We start from the raw sequence: 23,124 nt of genomic DNA on the forward strand, positions 1-23,124 counted from the left end.
GTGCAGAGGGAATGTGACCTAGCAGTTCGGGCTGGACTGCTCCTTTTGGGGTGGGGCCAAGCTTGATTTGCATATGGTCTTTTCCCTTCTGTAATGGCTTGGCAGGCGAAGAACGGTGGTCTGGAGGGTTGCCCAGAGCAATGCCAGTGGTTAAGATTCATTCTAAACCTTCCAGCCATCACCTCTTTGTTTTTGCTGTGTCACCCCGAGTGGGACGGGTATGCCCAGACGTGGGTCCCATGCCTGCTGGGCCTAGAGACCCAAGCTACTCCTCACTGATGAGCCCCAACAAGGGCGAAACATGTTTGGGGATGCTTGTGGTCTCGTGCAGAGGGAATGTGACCTAGCAGTTCGGGCTGGACTGCTCCTTTTGGGGTGGGGCCAAGCCTGATTTGCATATGGTCTTTTCCCTTCTGTAATGGCTTGGCAGGCGAAGAACGGTGGTCTGGAGGGTTGCCCAGAGCAACGCCAGTGGTTAAGATTCATTCTAAACCTTCCAGCCATCACCTCTTTGTTTTTGCTGTGTCACCCCGAGTGGGACGGGTATGCCCAGACGTGGGTCCCGTGCCTGCTGGGCCTAGAGACCCAAGCTACTCCTCACTGATGAGCCCCAACAAGGGCGAAACATGTTTGGGGATGCTTGTGGTCTCGTGCAGAGGGAATGTGACCTAGCAGTTCGGGCTGGACTGCTCCTTTTGGGGTGGTGCCAAGCCTGATTTGCATATGGTCTTTTCCCTTCTGTAATGGCTTGGCAGGCGAAGAACGGTGGTCTGGAGGGTTGCCCAGAGCAACGCCAGTGGTTAAGATTCATTCTAAACCTTCCAGCCATCACCTCTTTGTTTTTGCTGTGTCACCCCGAGTGGGACGGGTATGCCCAGACATGGGTCCCGTGCCTGCTGGGCCTAGAGACCCAAGCTACTCCTCACTGATGAGCCCCAACAAGGGCGAAACATGTTTGGGGATGCGTGTGGTCTCGTGCAGAGGGAATGTGACCTAGCAGTTCGGGCTGGACTGCTCCTTTTGGGGTGGGGCCAAGCCTGATTTGCATATGGTCTTTTCCCTTCTGTAATGGCTTGGCAGGCGAAGAACAGTGGTCTGGAGGGTTGCCCAGAGCAACGCCAGTGGTTAAGATTCATTCTAAACCTTCCAGCCATCACCTCTTTGTTTTTGCTGTGTCACCCCGAGTGGGACGGGTATGCCCAGATGTGGGTCCCGTGCCTGCTGGGCCTAGAGACCCAAGCTACTCCTCACCGATGAGCCCCAACAAGGGCGAAACATGTTTGGGGATGCTTGTGGTCTCGTGCAGAGGGAATGTGACCTAGCAGTTCGGGCTGGACTGCTCCTTTTGGGGTGGGGCCAAGCCTGATTTGCATATGGTCTTTTCCCTTCTGTAATGGCTTGGCAGGCGAAGAACGGTGGTCTGGAGGGTTGCCCAGAGCAACGCCAGTGGTTAAGATTCATTCTAAACCTTCCAGCCATCACCTCTTTGTTTTTACCATACAAAAAGTAGACACCTATGGAGTTCGTCAGACTCCAAAAACAAAGGAAACACATAATCAATATCAGGTCAAAACACATGAGAGAGTGAGAAAAGGGCTCACTCACTCCAGGGTTAAAATTAAAAAAAGTCCTTAAGTCCAGCAAAACAGCTGGGGGTCTCTAAGGAGGGAGTAATTTAGCACTAAAATGAAAAATCTCCTGAGCTTAAACTTATCCAGCAACACCAGGCCTTGTGGGGATCTGTTTGACTCAATAGCTTTCCAATTATTGATTGGGTGGGCAGACAAAGTAGACCCCTAGAATTTTCTTACCAAATAATAAATGAATGAACTGCCCTGTAGCCAACTAAAACAGGGTGATTAAGTTGAAATTCGAAATCAACAACATCGCTTCCAGTGTGAATAAAAAACATACCCTGTTAAAGTGTTTTGGGACTATTTCTCATTGCCATCCTCAAAATTCCATAAAGGGAGGGATGCGTGAAAAACCAAATTCCCAACTGTTAACCATTTCCCAGACCCTGTCTTGAAGCAGAGGGGTGCTGAAAGTAAACTGAATATCTGGGGTTTGTGCTGGGGCAGAAATGTGTCTTGCCAAAATTAAATAAAGTGAAGTCTCTGAAAAGCAATCTCTCTACTGAGAGTGGGAAAGTGACTCCTAGTAGGAGAGAGATTCTTCATTGCATTCTGGTGAAGGAAGAAGGGTTCTATATATATAAAAAGTATTTTGTTTCTAAAAGTCTACTGTGGGCAATTCCAAGTGCGCAGGGAGATTAAAAAGACAGAGCACTGCATGTGACAAATTGCTTTTGGAAACAGAAAAGTGCTGCACATCATTTAAATGAAACTTCATGTAAAGTTAGTACCAAGTGTATGATCCGCTCATGTTTCAAGGTGCTATATGTTATTAAAAGTGAACCCCATTCAAAGTGTTTGACTGTACATGTTGTGGGGTTGACGAATCTGTGATCTGTTTTATCCTGAACGAACTAATGTTTTCAATTTGTGTAAAAAGAGATTATTAGTAAAGAAAAGCATTTGGGCCCCGGAGTGAGGGGGCATGATTTGTGATTTTGTACAAATATATATTCTTTCTATACACAGGCCTGGCTTTTGGCTTACCTATTTCTAAAGTGTGAGGCACCTATGTGGTTGTTTATGAATCACAGACAGGGGTAGATTGAACTTAAAAGTAATATTGGTGTAGTGCTTTTGATTGGGGGGGAACTGAACTCCCTGTATTGATTGTTACCGCATAAATATCTCCATCAACAGATTCATCTGTCAACTCCATAGATGATGCTTGTTTTGTGACATAACAAGGCAGGAGTGGTTTGTCCTCAAATCGGATTTATGGTGGTCAAAACACTGATGATTGTGACCACATGAAAAACCTTTTGAGCGAGGTAGCCGCGGCAGATCAAGTCACTATAGGTGCGATCAAACTCATGATCAAGGACCTGAGCGTTCCTGGGGATTTATATCGTACAGCCTCATATCTGTGGGCTACACTCTTTTTAAACATAATTGAGTCAGTGCTGTCATCTAGGGTTTTACTGCAGGTGTTGTTAACCTCTTCGACAGTGCCCATTTTTAGGAAAGCACAGACAGATGGTAACTATTGTTATAGACCCATTTCACTTAGTGACATCTTACCCAAATAATGGTTAAGGCTATTTAAATCACATTGACATATCGATAGAGCACTCGCACCCCATATCAGACAATCAAATTGGATTTCAATCCTCACTAGGGACAGCATAGCAATGTTTGAAACTATCCTTAGCAATGTACTAGTTGCATGTGGCCATGAAGTGGACACGCTTCCTGGGCTTCAGGGACGTGTCTATGGCATTTGATAATGTGAACTGTGCTGTGGTCCATTCTCATTACCTTGAACGTGGAAGAGAGTCTATTGAGGAGTAGTATTGTGCAACTGTACACCAACATAGATGCTTATGTTTCGTATTGGAATTTTTTTTAAACTCCCCTCAAATTTGACTTTTCTAATGATCGAAGGCAAGGTTGTGTTAAAGCACCGCTACTGTTTAATGTGTATGTCAATGGGCTTGAATGATATATCTATTGGGCAATGCCTGGACGGTAGGTAGATCTGTGCCTTTGTCCACATACGCTGATGAGGCGGTGTTAACTGGCAGTAACTCAGCAGCTCTGCAACAACTGACTAATAGGCACTTGAAATTCATGAGTTCCAGACATATGCCCATTAATACAGCAAATTCACATGCAATGATATACAATAATGACAAGAAGAGGCTTTACAAGCTTAAAGCGTATGGTGACGTTCAAATACGAGTAAGCTCCTATGATTGTCTGGGTGTTCGATATTCTGACAATAGCACATGGAGTGGCCAGCGAATACGACTAATATGTTGTTTAAAAAGCCACACTCATTGGGGAATGTTTACAAATTGAGCGGCCTATGTTGGGAAGGCATTCAAATCCAGTTTAAAAATTATTTGAGGGTAAGATATGTGGTACTGCATTACATGGAATAGAAATATGGATCTACTCGAGATTGCTAGTATTGGGAAGTTTAAAAATTATTTGAGGCTAAGATATGTGGTACTGCATTACATGGAGTAGAAATATGGATCTACTCGAGATTGCTAGTATTGGGAAGAAACACACACATTCTTGAACATTCTTATGAAGTTAACAGCTAAGGATTTTATATATTTGGAAAATTCGGTGATACTCATAACTGCCAAATTATCATATATTACGACTCAACATCTGGCTGAATGATAAGGCGCTTTTAACTCGCATTATCCAATAATTTTATGATAATATATTATTTTTGATTGTTCTGTATTTTAATAATTTTAATGGATTTTTATTATTCAAAATAAAGGTAACATGACTGACTGAAAATCATTCCCGAAATCAATTTCGTTCAACATGCGCAAGGCATATACACGTATCCACCTTCTATCTAATATGTTTAAATGTCAGCGTATATGAACTGCTTCTACTAAGATGTGTTACAGTGATGGTGTTCCAATGTCATATCCCTTTCTGCAAACTCAACTACCAGCCTAACAACTCCAAGGCGGTTATGTATCAGGGTCTGTTCCATCATAATTGTATTTTAATGATATTTACAATGTATTATTTAAATAGCACTTTCGTCAAAGCGCTTTCCATAGCACATATGTATATACTATTTTTATTACACAATCATATCAGAAGGAAGAAAGGTAAGTTGCCCTTGTCGAGATTCAAGCCTGCACCTGCAGATCACACACTGGTCTTAGCAACAAGCGCCTAATCCTTCGAGTTAGGCACGCTAGGTTATAAATCCTGTATACAAGATAGAACTGAGGCTGCTTTACAGATACAGTGCCAGGGCGACATGTGCCGTGCCAATGACTTCTGAAAGGGAGATAGTACTGCCATGTCCCTCATCACCTCTGTCCCACATCACGTGACTGTGCGGCACATCCTGTACATCTGAATGGGAAATGTGGCCCACTGGGTTGTCTACAGTAGGGTCCAATGATATTGAAACAACAATGTTCAACAAGAATGCCACCTTGCCGGCTCTCTTGTTTATGAATCCTGCGCTTGCCTGCTCCCTCGTTTATGACTCCTGGGCTTGCTGGCTCTCTCGTTCATGACTCCCACACTTGCCGGCTCTCTCATTTATGACTCCTCTGCTTGCTGGCTCTTTCGTTTATGACTCCCGCGCTTGCCAGCTCTCTCGTTTATGACTCCTGCGCTTGCCAGCTCTCTCGTTTATGACTCCCACGCTTTCTAGCTCTCTCGTTTATGACTCCCACGCTTGCCGGCTCTCTCGTTTATGACTCCCACGCTTGCCGACTCTCTCGTTTAAGACTCCTGCACTTGCCGGCTCTCTCGTTTATGACTCCTGCGCTTGCTGGCTCTCTCGTTTGTGACTCCCGCGCCTTTTATTGTCAGTAAATGTGGAACTTGGCTTTTGTGGGCCAGTTTAGTGCTGTGTAGTAATTACAGCAGGCACACCGAGTGGATATCACGTTTCCCATCGCTCATAATTAGTGCCAAAAACGTAACACTGAGGTTAATCATTATCGTGTTTGGAGCTATAACCCTGATATAAATTAGGGAAACATATTGCTTGTGCTATCTTTCACATATTACCTGTTTACAAAGCTTATACTCTCACTTACCCGGGACCAGGACCAACTCCTGGATGTTGTTGGGGAAGAGAATGGCCTCACTAAGAGGACAAGCCAGCCTAGCCTTTCCATCATACCCCTTGCGCTGCACCTATTGATGTACAGGCCGCCCCCACCATGATCCTGAACAAAAACATACTTACTGGAGCCACCTCTGTCCCACAGCACCTGACTGTGAGGGAAGTCCTGTGGGTGGTCGATATTGGTGAGGGCTCCTCCCTCTAGTGGTGCTATCTTTACCCCAGCCAGGAAAGGAGTTTGACAGAGCAAGGGCAGCCCCAGTCCATCTCCCACTTCTTCACCTTTTCCTTTCTCCTCCTCAGACTAAGAGAGTGCTAGCTTACTTCATTAACAAACTGACAGCCGTAGAGGAAGGGCAGGCGCAGCTAGCAGAGTTTAGGTGGGAACTGGTGGTACCTGTGAGTTGATGGGGCAGGTCCTGGTGCAGGTGCAAGAGTCACTGGAGGTCAGGCAGCAGAATGGTATTCAGCAATAAAGTCGCCTGACAAAAGGTCTCAAGGGGGCAACATTTCCCCATATTTGCACTCCTAAGAAATGTAAGCACTTTCCCCAAATAATCTAGTATGGGAGTATGTAACAGCAAATAATACCCGCCCTAGAATATGTGGGGGAAGGTCACACAAGAATTGAGGAAATAATGGGATGAGTAACTGGAGGCAGGGTGGGAGGCAGCATACACATGGCTGGAGGCAACTGAGGTTTGGGCAGAAGCTGCAGCAGCTGCAGGACAAGGCTCTGTTGAAGCACTTGCACTGCATTGTGAAGCATTGTCTGGGGAGGACAGCTCAGGGGAAACACGCTCTCCTTGGAAGCAAGATGACATTGAGCAACACAGGTTCGATCCCCGGGTCGGATCATAATCAAGCCCCTAAAGAAGCGTAGGCACAGAGACATTACGACTCAGAGGATACGCAGGTTTCCCAAGATTAAGCCTTCGGGCAGAATATTGCCTCCATCCATCCCTTCTGCTGTCATTGGCAACATGGCCCGCTGCAGCATCTCCCACGGCCACTAGGTGGTCAAGGCTAGCCTAGGTTGCACATAGTTGCATAACACCTTGTCAGATCTCCTGGCCTGCCAGGAGCCGAGCCCGTCCCACATGCAGGTCTTTTTGGGGTGGGATAGGAGTACTCTTTCATACTGCTACAGTCCACTACACCACCTCCTCATCACAGCAGCCCTCAGTCAGTTCCAATCATAATTTCAGCCACAGCCAGGTTGTCCCACCGCCAGTGGGCAAAATCGTGAAATTGACCCGTGCTTTTTTTTCAACATATCCACCATTGAATCCTTTTTGCAGGGCAAATGTCCCTTTCAAATCTCAAACCTCTATTCGTTTTGGATTTTTCCTGTGTGCTTTCATCCTGGCCTTCGTTGTTAAAAACAAATTCTGTTTATGATTACAAAGCAAAAAAGTATTTGTGAAATATGCAAATTGTTATATTGTTTGCTATAAATATCTGGTCATTTAAAACAGATAAAAATCACTGCATCTGGATAGTTCTTTAGGCCACCCCTTTCACCCTAGATTGCTTGATCACCACTCTTTGGACGCTGGATTCTTTGGTCTCTTCCCCCTTTTGGACCTTGGATAGTTTTTGACCTTCCTTCTTTGGACTCCCCATTAAAACACTGAATTATTCTGATGAAGTGTACTATTGTGTGTTTATTTGTAAAATATTTTTAAAGGTTTGTAATAAACCGATAAAATAAAAAAAAAAAACAACACTGAATTATTAGATTTTTGGATTTCCCACTACTGGGTTACATTTGTGCTTTTTAGGTGATACTTTCGTTTTTTTCATGGGGTATTTGGGTAGGGGCCCCAATGGCCGCATTCGTTCATGTTTTTCTGTTTTTAATACATGCCATGTTTCTTGATTCCTCTTCTCCTTCCATTACAGTGCATTTCTGATCATTTAGAGTCACATCTATTCAATTTTGAGGGTGGGTAGGTGAAATAGAAGGCTATAGATAGAGAGGATATGCTAATGTCTCCATTCTAGGTGTAGAAACCGGGACATGTACAGGCTGGGCGTGTACGTTATTTGCAGGATGGGCTACTTACTGTTGAGCTTATGGCCCTTTAGGAACGTGCATGCAATGAATGGATTCACAGAATAACTCAGAGTTCAAATAACAGAACCAACTTAGGAAGATGGCAAATTACTGTTTTATTAACAGTTATCTAAAACAGGGAGTTACAACGAACATCAACAGACGTATGCTCTATTTCTCTCTGCGATACTATCACACAACATGGACTTTATACTAGAAATACATCAGAGGTTATGCCATTCTACGTGGCAAATAATAAAAAACCTACTGGGGATTGGGATAGGCTTAAGGGGAACTTCTAAGTATACTATCTGTTTGAACTGGGATTGTAATTGGCTGCCCACTGTCATATGCCTACCTCTAAAGCATGCCATCTTCAAGACCATTATGGTACACGGTTTCTAATTGATCTTCAAACTATATGGATCTCTCCAATTGGTTGGCACACTTGTGTCATGTCTGGAACATTCGGTTAATTTAGCAGCACGTAAGCCCAGACTCAGGTGCTGTCACGTCCCCGGTCCTGCCCTCCTCCCGTCACTCACCAGGCACCATCCGTTCCCGTACCCACCACCCACACCAAAGGGGAAGACACGGCAGGCGGGGCGTCCAAGGGGGCAGAACCACCTCTTTCCGCCCATTTCCGTGCTGGCGCCTGCCACGGCGTCTCATCCATGCCCGACGGCTCCGGCGTCGTCGGCTCCAGCTCCTGCGCACGGGGGAACCTGATTGCGTCTCGCTCAGACGATCACGTGACTGGCCACGGGATCGTCTGTAGCCGACGCTGGCGTCCACATCGGACGAACACCAATCACTGATGGCGTCCGACCATCACGTGACGCTCCTGTGTGGTCACGTGCCCTGTCACGTGATCTAACTTTCCTTCAAAAGGAGCTGAGAGGAAACACTCAGTGCTTCACAGCTGTTTCCACCAGAGACCTGTTCGGCATTACCCTTGTTCTTCTTGATACACTTTGGAACTCGACCATGGACCGTTACTTGGACTTGTCTTGGATTTCCCTTTTGTTTCAACGCATCTTCTGGACCCTTGGAACTCTTGACCCCACTTTCTGGCCCTGGAATTGCTCTGGATTACCCTTCTGTTTTGGCGAACTTCTATCCACGCAATTCCTGTCGATCACGTTTCGTCTCCTGAGTCATTTGGGGTTCACCACCTGGACCTTGGATGGATTTGCTATCTGGTCACGCTCTGGCTACCGGTGTGAGTTGGAGGAAGTGCTGTACATCCCAGCCTGCTGTCGGTCTTCCCTCGTTGTCTATTCAGGTCTACTACCTGTCCTATCATCCCCAGGGTAAGCTTTGTCGTTTTTCCTTGTTTGCTTGCACTGCCATTATTGTTCAAAGTATACCTGATCCTAACCTTTGCCTAACAGCACTCAGGGGTCCTTCCGGTGTTCCTGGTATCTGATTGACGACACCACTCATCACCTGTGGCCTCAAAGATTGCTAGGGCAGTTTTCTTTACCTGCTCGAGCGGTACTTGGGGACGGAGGTAGTTTATAGCTGCACGACCATCAAGGCGGATCACCAAGATCAGAACAGGTGCAAGGAGATGATCTGACTCTACCTCCCCACCCAATTAGCCCAGCATCTCTCATTGCCCATGCCTTCTTCCATGAAGATTGTCTTTGAACTTGGCCTTGCACAGAATCCTTGTCTCTGGGAATACATGATAGTGTGGGCATTCACTATTGTTGTTCTAGGACTCTATTGTCATCCTTAGCTCAGGAGACCACAATTTGGTGCATTTTGCAGGTTTTAAATGTCTTAAATGAATACAACTTGGCACTCTTGGTATTGTGCCTTTGTACCTTAGCAAGGGATGATTCATCCTTCGCACATTCACTCCTTTCCAGAATATATAGCCGACCTCGGCTGCTTCAGTCTTGACTCCAGGCCAGACAACCTCGCCATGCAGCTCCCCGATTTCAGCTTATTCTTGCTGTGACACAATTCTCCCTTTCTTCTTCATAGGTCCTGGCTCGCTAAAATTCATGATACCGATGTCCACTTCTATACAATGGTGGCTACGCCTGCATTCTATTCACTACATATAGCCAGCTTCTATGATGACTTAGTCTACCTTGCGTTTCAGCACCTGTATAATTATTGAACAGTTGATTCTCTGTAGCACTCCATGCACTTGTAATCTTCTTTTTCATATTTAAAAGTACACTTGACTCTTTACTTCATCATTAGTTTCTGTAAGATCCATACATACTCTTCAACCAGTATCCTGCAATGTCGTTCATATTCTCTTATGACATCACAGACTTCTTTCTTTGCTCTCTTTCATAATCCTTCAGGGAGTTACTCCCACAGATTATCCTCCCTTCGGGGATGCATTCAATAAGGTTGTCTCAATGGGTAACTTCTTTTGAATATACGCTGCGTTATTGGCACAACTGCTGGTGTCAAACATGGCATGATCTAAGGCTTCTAACATATAGGAGGTAGGGGGGCGGATTTCCTGCAGAGGCAGCAGCTGCTCCTCTACATTCCCCCCTCTGGTCGAGTCCTCGACCACCTCCTCAATTGTTTCCACATCCTGGTATTTTCTCTTGAAGAAGTGTTTCTTTGGTGTCCATATCTTCATCACCCCCTCAGGGTGCTGGCTGATTTGACATGTTCATCTAGACTCCAGGTCATGTAGTTACATTGCCCATTCGGAGTACAATAGACCCATCGTCCCACATACTTCTTATGATTCTTTGGATACTGTGACTTTGTTCCTTCTGGTGCTACAATGCTAGTCTCTATATATTTTCTGACAGCTTCATCAGTCAGCACCTTGGTGCTATGTTCAGGCTTGACATCGATCATGATCTTCATTCCTACCACCTTTTTTGCTGTTTTCTTGCATTGCGCAATCACTATGCTGATTACACAGAACCCTGCAGAGTCATGCAGTTGCTCCTCTAAATTGTGGTACCTTCTGGGCAGACTGCTCGTCTAACCAGGCAACTGCTCTAAGTAAATCCGCTTTACTCATGAATAGAAAATAGTGGGCTGTTTCACCCGTGGTAAACTCCTTTTTGGTTCATTCTTCCAGGTGTAAACTGGTACAGAGGCTGCCAAGAATTGTTTTGCTAAAATGACGCTGCTGTGCGACTCACCCCCCCTTTTGCGCCAGATCAGAGCAGCTGCTATTTACAGGTGCTATTTCTAGTGGTAGAATAGGTGTAAATGGCAATCATTATTCTGGTGGTCGGACATTTTGCACTTAAAATACATGCCGAAAGACCATCTGTTTGTAAGCAGTGAAATCAGATGGATTCCATGTGAAGATGTACTCTGTGCGAATGAAAAGAGTTGTTTTGCACATGAAATAAATGCAGAAGTTCTAATCATGTGTTACATGCCATCCAATGGTAGGCATAGAAGTGTGTCAGGTGGACATTTAGTTTCTGCCTGTTTTTTCCAACTCGGCCGGCCCATCAAAATGAGGATTTCACTGTCCTTAGTGGCAGTAATGGGGTTTCCACTGTACCAAGTTCTGGTTTGATGTGTGAAGACTGATACACATTGCTCACTATATTCAAAGGTTTCATGTCCCTGATCCAGGTAGCATGTAAAACCCTGCATAAAATGGCCTGATACAACTCTAGGGTGATGGAGTCCATCACACATCTCTTGTCCAATAGGATGACACACCATGAAATGGTATATTCTTGAAAAATGATTATACCTGCAAGAACGTAAGGCCGTCTACCTTTTTCCCGATCATTCCTCCTTCATCTATCAAATTATGTAGTGCATGGAGAGATTTCTGTGCTTTTGATGATTTCTCCAGGTTATCTTGTCATCGTTTAGAAGACACATCTAAAAGTAGTTTGGGTAATAGTCAATCCTCCTGCTATAACAATACATTTTGCATAAGGCAGACATTGTTCTGAATTATATGAAGGTGGCTGGGTCATCAACATTAGGATGAAAGACATTACACAATGTATGTATCTAGAGGCACAAACTGCCATGATTTATCTACCTGAGACATGAGTATTAATCAACTGAAGTTTGAGTTTTAATTTTTTAGAAGTCATGACAACTATTTCCTGATGGGTGACCTGTGCCCAAAAAAAAACTGAACTCCTATACATGAGGAATACCCAAAACATTAGGTGTCACTTTGGCCTAAATGAGTTTCTTCTATGAGGCAGACGTCTAAACTAATACGTGCAATATGCCACACTACCACTTGGATTTTTTCATCTATTTGTTTAATGTCAAAGATTATCTTCATCAATCCACACCACTACAAAGCGTTCCCACAAGGCAAATGAAAAATAACTGCCTTTTCCTTTTTTCTTTTTTAGGAATGCAGCACCATTTAGTAAAAAGAAAGAGTTGCGATTAATCCTTTGCACTCTCTTTATTACACCACTGTAGTGTACCATTCCTGTGTTTCCACCTTTATGCAGCCCCTTTCCACCCCACTTAGTGTTAAATACTGCTCCTTTGTTCCCACATTTTACCCAGGCCAGTCTCCCACCCAACAAAGCCCAGACAAAAACAACTTTAACAGCCTCCCTCCGTGGGCACTATACTGGTGCATGGCTTTCAGACTCTGTGTCTTCTGTCAGCTTAACCCTAACTCACCCACTTGCTCTTCCTCTGCCAAATTTGGGTCAGAAATGTTTTCACGTCACATGGGGAGTTAAATGTGTGCATAGTTATTGTACATAGCCCACAGTCGCCTAGAAAATCGTATCTTCGTTCTTCAGAGCCTAAATCAAATTTGTATCTATCCTTTGGGAAATGTTTTTCTTGCTGACCCATTTTTAAAAAAGTGTAATTTTCACTGGGGCCTTAAGAAAATGTACTGAACTATTTCCAGGAATTTTTCTCTGGGCCATACCACCTACTGGATTCTTGTGGGCCCTTTAAGTGTTTTTTTTAGGAGTTTAATATCGTACTGTAGTAGTCTTCAAATTGTTAATAGTAAAAGGTTTGGGGGTTGGGCCGATTACTCAGATACTTTTGGAATGCCTGGACAATGAAGATTTGAAAGCTGTATTCTGTCCTCAAAGGTATCCATTTGTCTTCCATATTCTGCTTAAATGAATCAAAAGTATAATGCTCTCAGCATATACCTTGATTGCTCCTTCAATAGAAGACACTTGTTTCTCAGTTGTACTGTCTCATGGTAATTAAATATCCTTAACACGGTCCGTTTGGCTGTTTTCGTCTCCTAGGTTGCATCCACAACTTGGACTTTGTCCTGTGGGCCAATGGCTCTTTGGTCTCACCTGGGGTTAGGATGTTCGTAGAGCTTGGAAAGCCACAGCTGCTTATCGAAGAAATGGGGTTAGCCGAAGACAAGGTATGGAGCTGGTTCCAGGCTGACCCAATTCAATCAGGAGAAGGAAATACTACCACCACCATAAGCATGAACTCCTCACACCCCCTTGTGAGTTACAATTCACTATTTACATTTTGTTCCACTCTATAGTTTTGTTAAATATAATACTTAGAATGTTTTATATTTGTGTCTAGGTTTCTGTGATTGTGCGAATGGTGCCAAGTCCTGATTGGTTTGTTGGAGTTAGTTCTCTGAATTTGTGTGAAAACGGCCAATGGACGCGCGGAGAGAAATGTGACCTCTTTCCATGGGATGCTGGGACAGATAGCGGGTTCACATTTTCATCTCCAAATTTTGAGACCCATCCTCAAGAGAAGGTTTCTCAGATCACAGCCACAAACCCTTCACATCCAGCAAACTCCTTTTACTATCCAAGGATTCAAAATCTGCCCAGACTCGGACACTTGGAATTTAACCTGTTTCTCGCAGAAACAAATAATGCAACCTGGAATGGAGTTGAAAGTTCACCTGTTGATACAGAGAAAATTGTTGTCAAATGTGTTTTCAAGGAAGAAAACCACCAACATAGCAATGACACGGGACAAAGCCAGCAGATGGGAAATGCCAGTGAAGAAGAATTTAAAATACCTGTCATGGTGAAGGATCACTGCGGAACAAGTACTACTTGTTTACTTTTGTGAGATATTTCTAAAGCAATGACATTTGATATAATATATTTAGTGAATGGGTAGAACTTGAAGTGTAAGACTGAACAGATGTTTTGTTTGTTGCGGATCGCATTTATTTTGTGTTTTGTGAGGGGATCTATTTGTGGCATTGTTGCTTATGCTGCATTTGAAGTTGTGAGCATCTACTTCGTTTTTTTATTTTCAATTTTAATTTATTAACAAAGCCCACTCTACAGAATCTTAACAACCAGTATAACAGTCCCATCACAAGAATAGCTAATAAGTTCTAAACAAGCCCTTGTCAAAGAGTACATTTATAACAAGAAACAAGTGTCACTGACATCTTTGGCTGAGGGAAAAAAACCTATGTCAAGCCGGGACATCTATCAAATTGTAATAAAGCAGTGAGCAAGATCAAGAAATGGTGGGACACCTTGATTGCATACCATAAAAGGCTCTTATAAAGGGGGTGGCATCGTAGGGGTGGCAATTTTGTGAGAACAACCTCAACCCCAGTCAGCAATAGAACTCTAAGAACGGGCCCCAGATATCCGGAATAGTATCCAGGACTCCACTATTCTTGTAGACAATCCTCTCTAAGGTTGACAGAGTTAGTAGATCATCAATACAGTCTTTGATGTTCAACCAATTTGTTGATTTCCAGGTAAGTAGAATCATTTTCTTTGCCAGAATGCATCTCGTGAGCAGCCAAGCTATTTTTCCTTTCATTAAGTCTTAAACTAATTTGTCCTCACACAGGACAACTAGGGAGGCTTTCATTGACACATCAGTTTCCAGCACAAAATTAATTCTCTTCTATACCACGTTGCAGAACTCGTTGATCTTGTGGCAGAACCATATCAGGTGGGTCAGTGTCCCTCTATCTTTCTTACATTTCCAGCATACATGCCTGTCCCATAGGCTCCTTCTATACATTTGCTCCCATGTCCGGTATGTTCAGTACAGCAGAATAATCTGACAGGCTCTCGGGCTCCAGTCTTCTGATGTTAGCCGCATATTATTGCTACATCTCTTCCAACATCCGTGACTCAGGATTCCTTCAAATGTTGGAGCCCACATTGACAAGATTTCTGTGTCCTCTTCGCCTTTTGCAGCCAGAAGACTATAAAATATGGCTCGCTGATCGGCATTAGCTATGGAAAGTTCCATTTGTGACCAGGCCTCATTTTGGGGAAGTGAGCAAGGTGTACGTCCCATGTTCTTGGTCAGAATTCCTCCCAGTTGTGGACATTCTGTATGGGTACATTCTCATAGATAATGTTGCTGACAGAGTAGGCTATAAGGGATCCAAATCCCATATTTGAGTGTACTCTGACATAGCAGATACCACTCAGATACCAACTGGGGAAAAACATAAATCTGGAGTTGAACCATGGTGAGGCCTCTAGGAAAACATACGTGTCAGCGCTAATTCTATGAGATATAGAACACCAGCTGTCACATAAATACTTTGTGGGGGGATTCTTCTCTGGCCACACAGAGAATGCCAAGTGGTGGTTGGAGAAATTGGGAAATTGGGGAAGTACATACCCACTGAAAGAGTCAGCAGTTGCAGTTTCCAAAGGGCTTATTTTGGTGGTTTCCCCACCCATAAGATCATTACATCATAACATCAATTTCCTTGAAAAGACCTTTTGGTGTCCTAAGAGGGAGCATTGAAAGGATATAGTTGATTCTGGGTGCTATGATCATTTTGATGTTGTTGACTTTTCTCCACAGGGGAAGTTTAAGAGTGACCATCTCTCTGAGTTCGATTTGATCATGAATAGCAGCTTTGCAAAATTTGTCTGCACATTTTATTCACCTCAGTGGAGTTCTAGATTCCCAGGTACACCACGTGAAATTCCAATGATCAAACAAATCACTTATACATTTATGGAAGGACTGGTAAAATCTCTGACTTGTTCCAATTCACCTTATGACCCAAGACTCCGGATAAAGTTTCAATCACATCCATAAGGGAGGCCATGCTTATTTCAGCAGGATCTTGTTTGACTACCAAAAGTTATTCTGTGTATAGCCAAATCTTCCCTGATTCTCACCCATAACCACATCCTCAAATGTTTCCATCTTTCCTTAGCATAATAGCCAGAGGTTCCACTGCACCAATGAATAACAGGGGAGAAAGTGGACAGCCTTGTCGAGTACCCCTTTGAAGGCCAAAGTTTCTAAAATGAGTCCATTGGTGTGAACACTGGCCGAAGGGTCTACATAATAAAACTTCACCCCTTGTCAAAATATTGGTCCACACACACACATGTCCATGTTTGCAAAGAGATATCTCCATCCAATCCTATCAAATTACTTTTTTGGCATCCAGAGAAATTGTGGCCATCGGATTGGAGGCAGTCCTAAAAACAACTGTCGTTTTTTCTCATATTGTGCGCAACATGTGCAGGGTTCAAAATTGAGGGGCGATGGGAGTTATATAGCTCATGCTTGTGGCCTGTGTTACCGTGACTCCAACAGCTACCAGCAGCTACTTTTGGCTCCCCAGGCTAACTGATGCTGAAACAACACAACCATGTCAATTTAACTCTGTGTATTTGGGGGATTCTATAGACCAACATTAGGACACATCTATACGACATTTAAAGTATGAGGGGTCATAAATAATGGACAAAGTGAAATGTTTGCATCTTATGCTAAAGTTAGATTTGCCAAACGCTATGTACAAGCTCCTGGTTCCGCAGTGGTAGTTCCTGGTTACAGGGTTATGCTGGATACCCAGGAGCTGCTTTTAGCTCCTGCTTTTCAAATTTTAATTTCAATCCTTGCATATGTCCTCGGAACAAAGGCAGTCAGGTTTTCATTAACCAGCAGGGGTATCACTTTTCTGAGCCTCTTGAACAATACCTTGGCTAAGATCTGACAATCAGTGTTGATCAAACTAATAGTTCTGTAGTTGGCATAGAGCATTGGTGACTTGCCCTTCTTCAATAGGTTAGTAATTAAGGCACGCCTTAGGGAATTCATTAAAGTGCCTGATCCAAAAGATTCACTAAACAGTTCAGGGAGGAGATTTATGGCAAAGCTAGGAAGGATATGGTAGAATTCTGTTGGCAGTCCATCTGTGCTAGGTGTTTTATTCGTGCTCAGACCGAGCACATTTCTTCCACATAGAGAGACATGTGTAGTCTCATCTGTGAGTTTGTGCAGGTCAACTTGAGACAGGAGAGTTTCTATGTCCATAATATTGCACTTGGCATTATAGTTTTATAAGTTTTCATAGAACATCTTAAACTCACCATTGATTCCTGCTGGGGTCCCTTTTAGGGTATCCTTATAGCCATGAGGACCCTACAGCTTTCCTCAGTCTTGTATCTATGGGCAAGGTGGTGATCGCCTTTTTCTCCCTGTTCAAAATAGTGTACCCAGATTCTGAACATGGCACTCTCCACTTTGTTCAAAATTATCTTGATCTGCTCATATTTTTTCTTTCTATGTCCCTCCAGGAGGGTTTTATTTTTCGTGACTGCGCAGCGTTGCACAAGAACCTTTGCATTGTTAGATAAACTTTTCATCTCCTTTTCCTATAGGGTCCTGTCATATTCATTATCACCTCTCTCATGCCTTCTGTTCTGTTTCAGTCAACAAAGTATATCACTCAGATAATTTCATCTTTTGTGGTATCCCTCTTTATCACAGGTGTGCTCATCCTCCATACTTAGGATTTAACACGCATATACATGTCAAGGACAAATAGACACAGACTAGTGTGTGATCCATCACTTCAATGGTACCTATCTCTGAGTCATAACAGCTTGAGGTCGCTTGACCTGGTGTTAAGAAGAAATCTATTTATGAGCAAACATCGTGACATGCTGAATGGAAGTTATTGCCTCTTCTGGATGGATGCTCTAATCGCCAGATGTCTGCCAAATTAAACTCATTGTTCAGGTTGCCCAATGCTCGCTTTCTTCTTTTAGCGTATTGAGATTTAAATGAATTGGAACAATGGCATGGTATCCAGCGCTTTGTTGAATTCACCACCCAGAATAATGGAGTTAGCATTGCAGTCTTTAATATGTTTATTAATTTACTTAATTTCTAAATCGCTAAAACAGAAGCACATGGGTATAGTAGTGCTAGACAGGAAGTAACAGAATACACAGAGATTAGTTCCACTGACGAAGGCATTCATGAACTGGGAGGGCAGGAGTTGTTTAACCAAAAAATATCATTTTCAGACCACGCTTGAAAAGAGCCAGAGAAGAGCAGGCCTTTTGGTCCGGAGGCAGGGCATTCCAACATCTTGGTGCCGCGTATGGAAAAGATCCATCAGCGACGAGTGATAGTTTGGACTTTGGGGTTTGCAGAAGGCAGGAGTTGTTCGACCTGAGCGTTCTATGATTAGGGAGCCATGACAATCTGCCTGATAGATAGCCCAACCGTTTCCCATAAATACAGTTAGGTGTAATGCACAGTGTCGAAATTTGATATGTCTGTCGATGGGAGCTAATGTAAGGACCTAGCATCAGCTACATGATCGGACCTACGCAATCCCATTACTATGCAAACTTCATTAATTTGAAGAACCTGTAGGTGATTGATTTCACCCCTACCAATGCCTTGCAGAAGGCTGGCGCAATAGTCAAGACAAGCTCTAATAATCACGCGAGCAAGAGTGGCGCAGATGGTGGAGTCGAAAAAAGGTCTAAATTGTGCAAGTAATTTGATGTAAGAGGAGGTGCCTGAAACTAGGCTGTTGATGTGCGCCTTCATGCTGAGTTCTTGGTGGAGCACGACTCCAAGGGTCTTGGCCTTTGGCAGGGTAGCTAGAGTGTATTCAGCAATTTGAAAGAACTGGTTGTCAGCATCAAGCTTACGCAGCTGGGGTCCTGTACCTGTAATCATGATTTCACTCTTTGTGTTGTTTACTGCCACCTATTATCAACCCACCTCCAAGGATCACCAACAAGGATTGATCCTCTCTGGGCCTGTACCCCATGCAGCTTCAGGAGTGGCCCTGCTACTCTACACCCTGACACTGGATGCTGTGCATATAAGCATGCTGCACCTATGATGACCCACAGTGCAGATAAGGAGCTGGAGCACCCTGCTAAAATGGCAGCTGACCTGAATCTGAAAATTGGATGCCCCCTCTCTATAGAGTGCCTCGCTGATGATGCTTTGAGCAACAGTAATGTCTCTATGGCCACGCATTGCTATTGGTCGGCGCCTCCAGCCTTATATTCAGCATTGGAGGCAAGCCAGCAGCTGAAGCTGGTCCACCTCCAAGGATCACTAGCAAGGATGATCATGTCTGGGCCTGATGGGGCTGGGCAGAAAGGGCACCTCACTCTGCCAATGAACATTACGCTCCTTGACCTCTCCAGCTTATATCTGACATCGCTGCCTACCCCTTATCTCATGAGACCGCAGAAGCGTAGCATCCGGCTGCAGGTAGGCAAAGTGCTCCCAGCATTCCCGACCATTGTGCACCTAGGTCTGCCCCGCTATGTGCAAGCACATAGGCTAACATGTGTGCCACTCAGCCCCATGCCGCCCCAACCTGTTTCCTTAAGCCCAAACGTCCATTATCACTTATCCGCGTTTGACCTGATCGGCCTGCAATTGCAACTCCACAGATTAATCTAGCCCACCCCTCCTGCAGCACTACACGCACCATGGTTCTGGATCCCCCAACTTGCAATTTAATTGTGTGCACAGTACAAAGGCAACACGTTCTCCGCATCTACTGGCTGCTGTTGCATTGTGGATCCTACCTGCAATCTCTTGATGCTTGGCGCGCCCGCCTGCCGTCAGCCTGCATCCTATATTGTGTATCCCGGCATACCACAAACTGGCAACCTTGGCCCCAACATGGCCAGTCTCTTGACCCCAGAGGTCTACACCACCGCAGCAGAAGCAGTATTATTCCAGTCCAGTAAGTGACCCGGATATCACCATTTACCTGAGTGAGCTTCGCACCAATACTTGCAACGCAGAACAGCTGGAGTTCAGAGACCCTCTTGCCCTCACCAGACAATGTCAAGAAGCACACCACAGATGTACACACTTCTATCGCATGCCACACGCCGGTCATAAACTTTAACCACTGCACCACACTCTGTCGGAAATCCACACCCAAGCTAGCAGTTTTCAATGCACGTGAGGCCCGGACTCCTGCAATTGTGGCTGGCTGCATTCCTTTATCTGCTTACAGCATTGTACGTACTGTGCCTGCTCATAGGATTGATCCATACTATACTGGGGATTGCCAGCTGGGTGGAATACCCAATGATGTACTGAACATTGCTAACTTTGTATCTGATATGGGTCCATTGCATGTTTGCTCTGTAAGAAATGTACCCAGCCCTACATGTGAGGCCCCATGCATGGTATCACAGGTGGACTGCCCTGTACCTCTGAAAACGACTTGTTTGATTAATGCACCTTGCTCCCCCCTTCACACCATGAAAAATGTATCTGGTTCCCCCAATGATGCCTCACACACCATATTGTTTCTAGTAATAGTTGTGTGCTAAATGCACCTGGTTCCCCCCTCGATGCTTCTCACGTGGTATTATTGCCAGGCTGCCTTGATCTGATTAGTAATAGCGGTGTGCCAAATGCACCTGGTCCCCCCATGATGCTTCTCAAACTGTATTATTGCCTGACTCACTTGATCTGATTAGTAACAGATGGGTGCCGAATGCAACTTGTTCCCCCTATGATACGGTTTGTACTGTACCACTATCAGGCAACCAACTTGCTCTGCCGAACAGGTGTCACCCAACCACATCCAATTCTACTAGTCCCAATGATCACACCTCTATCCCCATAGTAAAAGTCCCTCACTTGAACTGTGCTCCAATCAACACTTGCTCCGTACCAGCGCATGCACTAGACATCAATGACCTCTTCACCTCTCGCAACCTAGACCCCATGGCAGTTTTTCTGAAACATGGTTGCTGGAAGCATCGGGCCGGCCCTCTCCTTAGCTGTCCCTTTAGGTTATACCATCTTCTGGAAAGACCGAATCAACACCAGAGGAGGAGGGGTTGCCCTAGTGGCCAAAGATTCCATCCCCATTGAGGAGACTGTTAACCATCTGCCATCTTAGGTATTTCATACATCCATGGAACTACAAATGTGTAAGATAGTCAATCAAATGAATGAATACAGTGAAAGAGAGTTCAAGCTGTACTGAAATCTGAACAATCCTTAAGCCATGCACATGCCTGTAAAGGGTCTGGTGTTAACTTCACCACTCATGGTAGGAAGAGATTCAATGATGTAGGTTTGAGGAAGGTAACTCTAACATCATGCTCCCGAGCAACCTTCTTGGCCTCACAAAAGCCATCCTTTTGCCACAATGTCCTTTGGATAATCACTGTAGATCTGTATAGGGTTGCCACATGATAAGTGGTCCCGAGCTCCTAGCCTTTTGGAGCATAGCTTCTCTTACAGAGGTTTTGACAAAGGAAACAATTAGTTGCCTTGGTCTTCTGGGGTCCTTCTTGCCAGCCCTGAATACTACATCAAAGTCATTCTTATGTAAGGTAGCTCTCCTCTGGCACTCTGACAACACTTTAAACACCAAGTCAATTGGGCTGCCCTGAATGTAGTTTGACTCACGAACCCCGAGAAGGCAAAGGTAATTCATCCTGCACTTAATCTCCAGGTCAGAGGCTTTTCATCTGCAATTTATTAATCTCATCACTAAATTCATTATATGCTCTGTAGCCTCCAGAGATCTCACCCTCTAGGCTTCCTGATTTCCTCTCCACTGCAGTCACGTGCCCCTCCAGTGATGAGATATTACCCAAAAAATCAGGGAGAGCGATCTTCATTTCACAAACATCATTCAAACCTCGCTTCAGAAGTGCATAGATATCTGATGAACTCAGAGTTTCCTTTCATTGGTCACTATCCAGTGGCACATCAGGAGTTTGCTTAGTCTTTTTGGATGTTGTGTTGTTAGGTGTGTCAGTTTTCTTCTTGCTGGTTATCATAGTATTTGGCAGATAGCCTTCTTCTTCACGTAACTTAATTTCGGCTAGGGGCCATAAATGTTTACAAAGAAAAAAAGATCAAATAAATACAGTTGAAAGCATCCCAAATAAATGTCCTAATTACTCAGGCAGATTTAAAGAGAAGCAGATTATTAATTTAAAAAGACTTGGCAATGACTCTCAGCGGCCACAATCATCTTAATACAGATTAGAATTAAATATGGGAGGGTGTCATGGGTTCTAATGAACAGTAAAGCTTGTAGTTCTGGGCCTGAGGGTCACGTTCAAGAGTCTGATCCCTAACAGGGTAGCATTTGAACATGAGAGCATGTGTCCTTCTGGCATATTGTCACAGGCCTGGAGGCTTGGTTCGATTAGAGAGTTTTGTGAGGGTCGGCATCTCTTAATAAAGTTCAGTAGACCCTTGGCTGCACCATAGTCTCTGAAGTCTATTAGAATAGTGTTGTATGCATCAGTTCCCTGGCCATGGATCCTGGTGCATCGTGTTATTTGAGCCCTTGTGATAAATAGGCACCCCCTCACCACCCGAATCCAATGAATGCTCTTGTTTAGAAGGGCGTTGCAGGGCTCATGATGGTTCGGGGGCAGATTAGACACGGGGGGGTCATATGCCTTCCATTATTAGCCATTATCACGCTGGGGATACAGTCCTGCCCAGTTATAGCCCTTCCGGGGACAGTGGTGACCCCAGCTTTCTTAGAGCGCGGGACATGCATCAACTGTGGGGGGATGAGAGGGCAGTTGATATTTGTGACAGTAGCACAGTTAGTGGTGTCTGGCTTGGTCAACCCCTCCGTATTCACTCGTTTGGTTATTGGGGGTACACTGAGATCACAGCTGTTTTTTTGGTCGATGCTGCTCTCAGGGTCAGCAGTGCTATTTAGTCCTGTTTTGTGCACAGGTGAGCCAGCTTCCTCCATTCTGTCTCTGGTCCCTCCCACGTACCCCTGGCCCAACAAATGCCTCTTTCAGATGAGCCCCGGTTCCTGCCCACCAGTTCCATTAGATGAGTAATACATTTTCTGAGTGGCAAGAGTTAGCCAGCACCAAGGTGCATTGGCATGCGCAGGGTGATGCCCCCCTCCCTTCTGATGGGTTCAATTTAATGTTGGCCAACTGTTCACAGGGTAGGGGATTATCTGATGGATATTTATCGGACACAGGGTCTCTATTTGCTCCCACAAGTACAGTGTGTAGCCCCCTATCTGCCACTTGTTTGGCCTCAATTGTGGCTGTTCGTTCGTTCACTAGTGACCGATTAGCAGGAGCATTCGGGCTATTGTTTGACTTGATAAAGCTAATGGAACATGTGAGCTCCTCGGGGTCAAACCTTTTTAGATGCAATGTTGG

At 44.5% G+C, this 23,124-nt stretch overlaps 1 protein-coding gene across 1 annotated transcript in view; it reads left to right on the forward strand.

The window, feature by feature from the left end:
• LOC138473786 (spondin-2-like) overlaps positions 1 to 23,124 on the forward strand; it is a 100,316-nt gene that overhangs the window by 29,985 nt on the left and 47,207 nt on the right. The window contains exons 2-3 of the mRNA XM_069612207.1: positions 12,976 to 13,190; positions 13,277 to 13,760. Coding sequence (XP_069468308.1) covers positions 12,976 to 13,190; positions 13,277 to 13,760 — 699 coding nt within the window. The remainder of the gene's footprint in view (positions 1 to 12,975; positions 13,191 to 13,276; positions 13,761 to 23,124) is intronic.

The sequence above is a fragment of the Ambystoma mexicanum genome, chromosome 8 (assembly GCF_040938575.1).
Source record: "Ambystoma mexicanum isolate Mex_15411 chromosome 8, UKY_AmexF1_1, whole genome shotgun sequence".
NCBI classification, from domain to species: Eukaryota; Metazoa; Chordata; class Amphibia; order Caudata; family Ambystomatidae; genus Ambystoma; species Ambystoma mexicanum.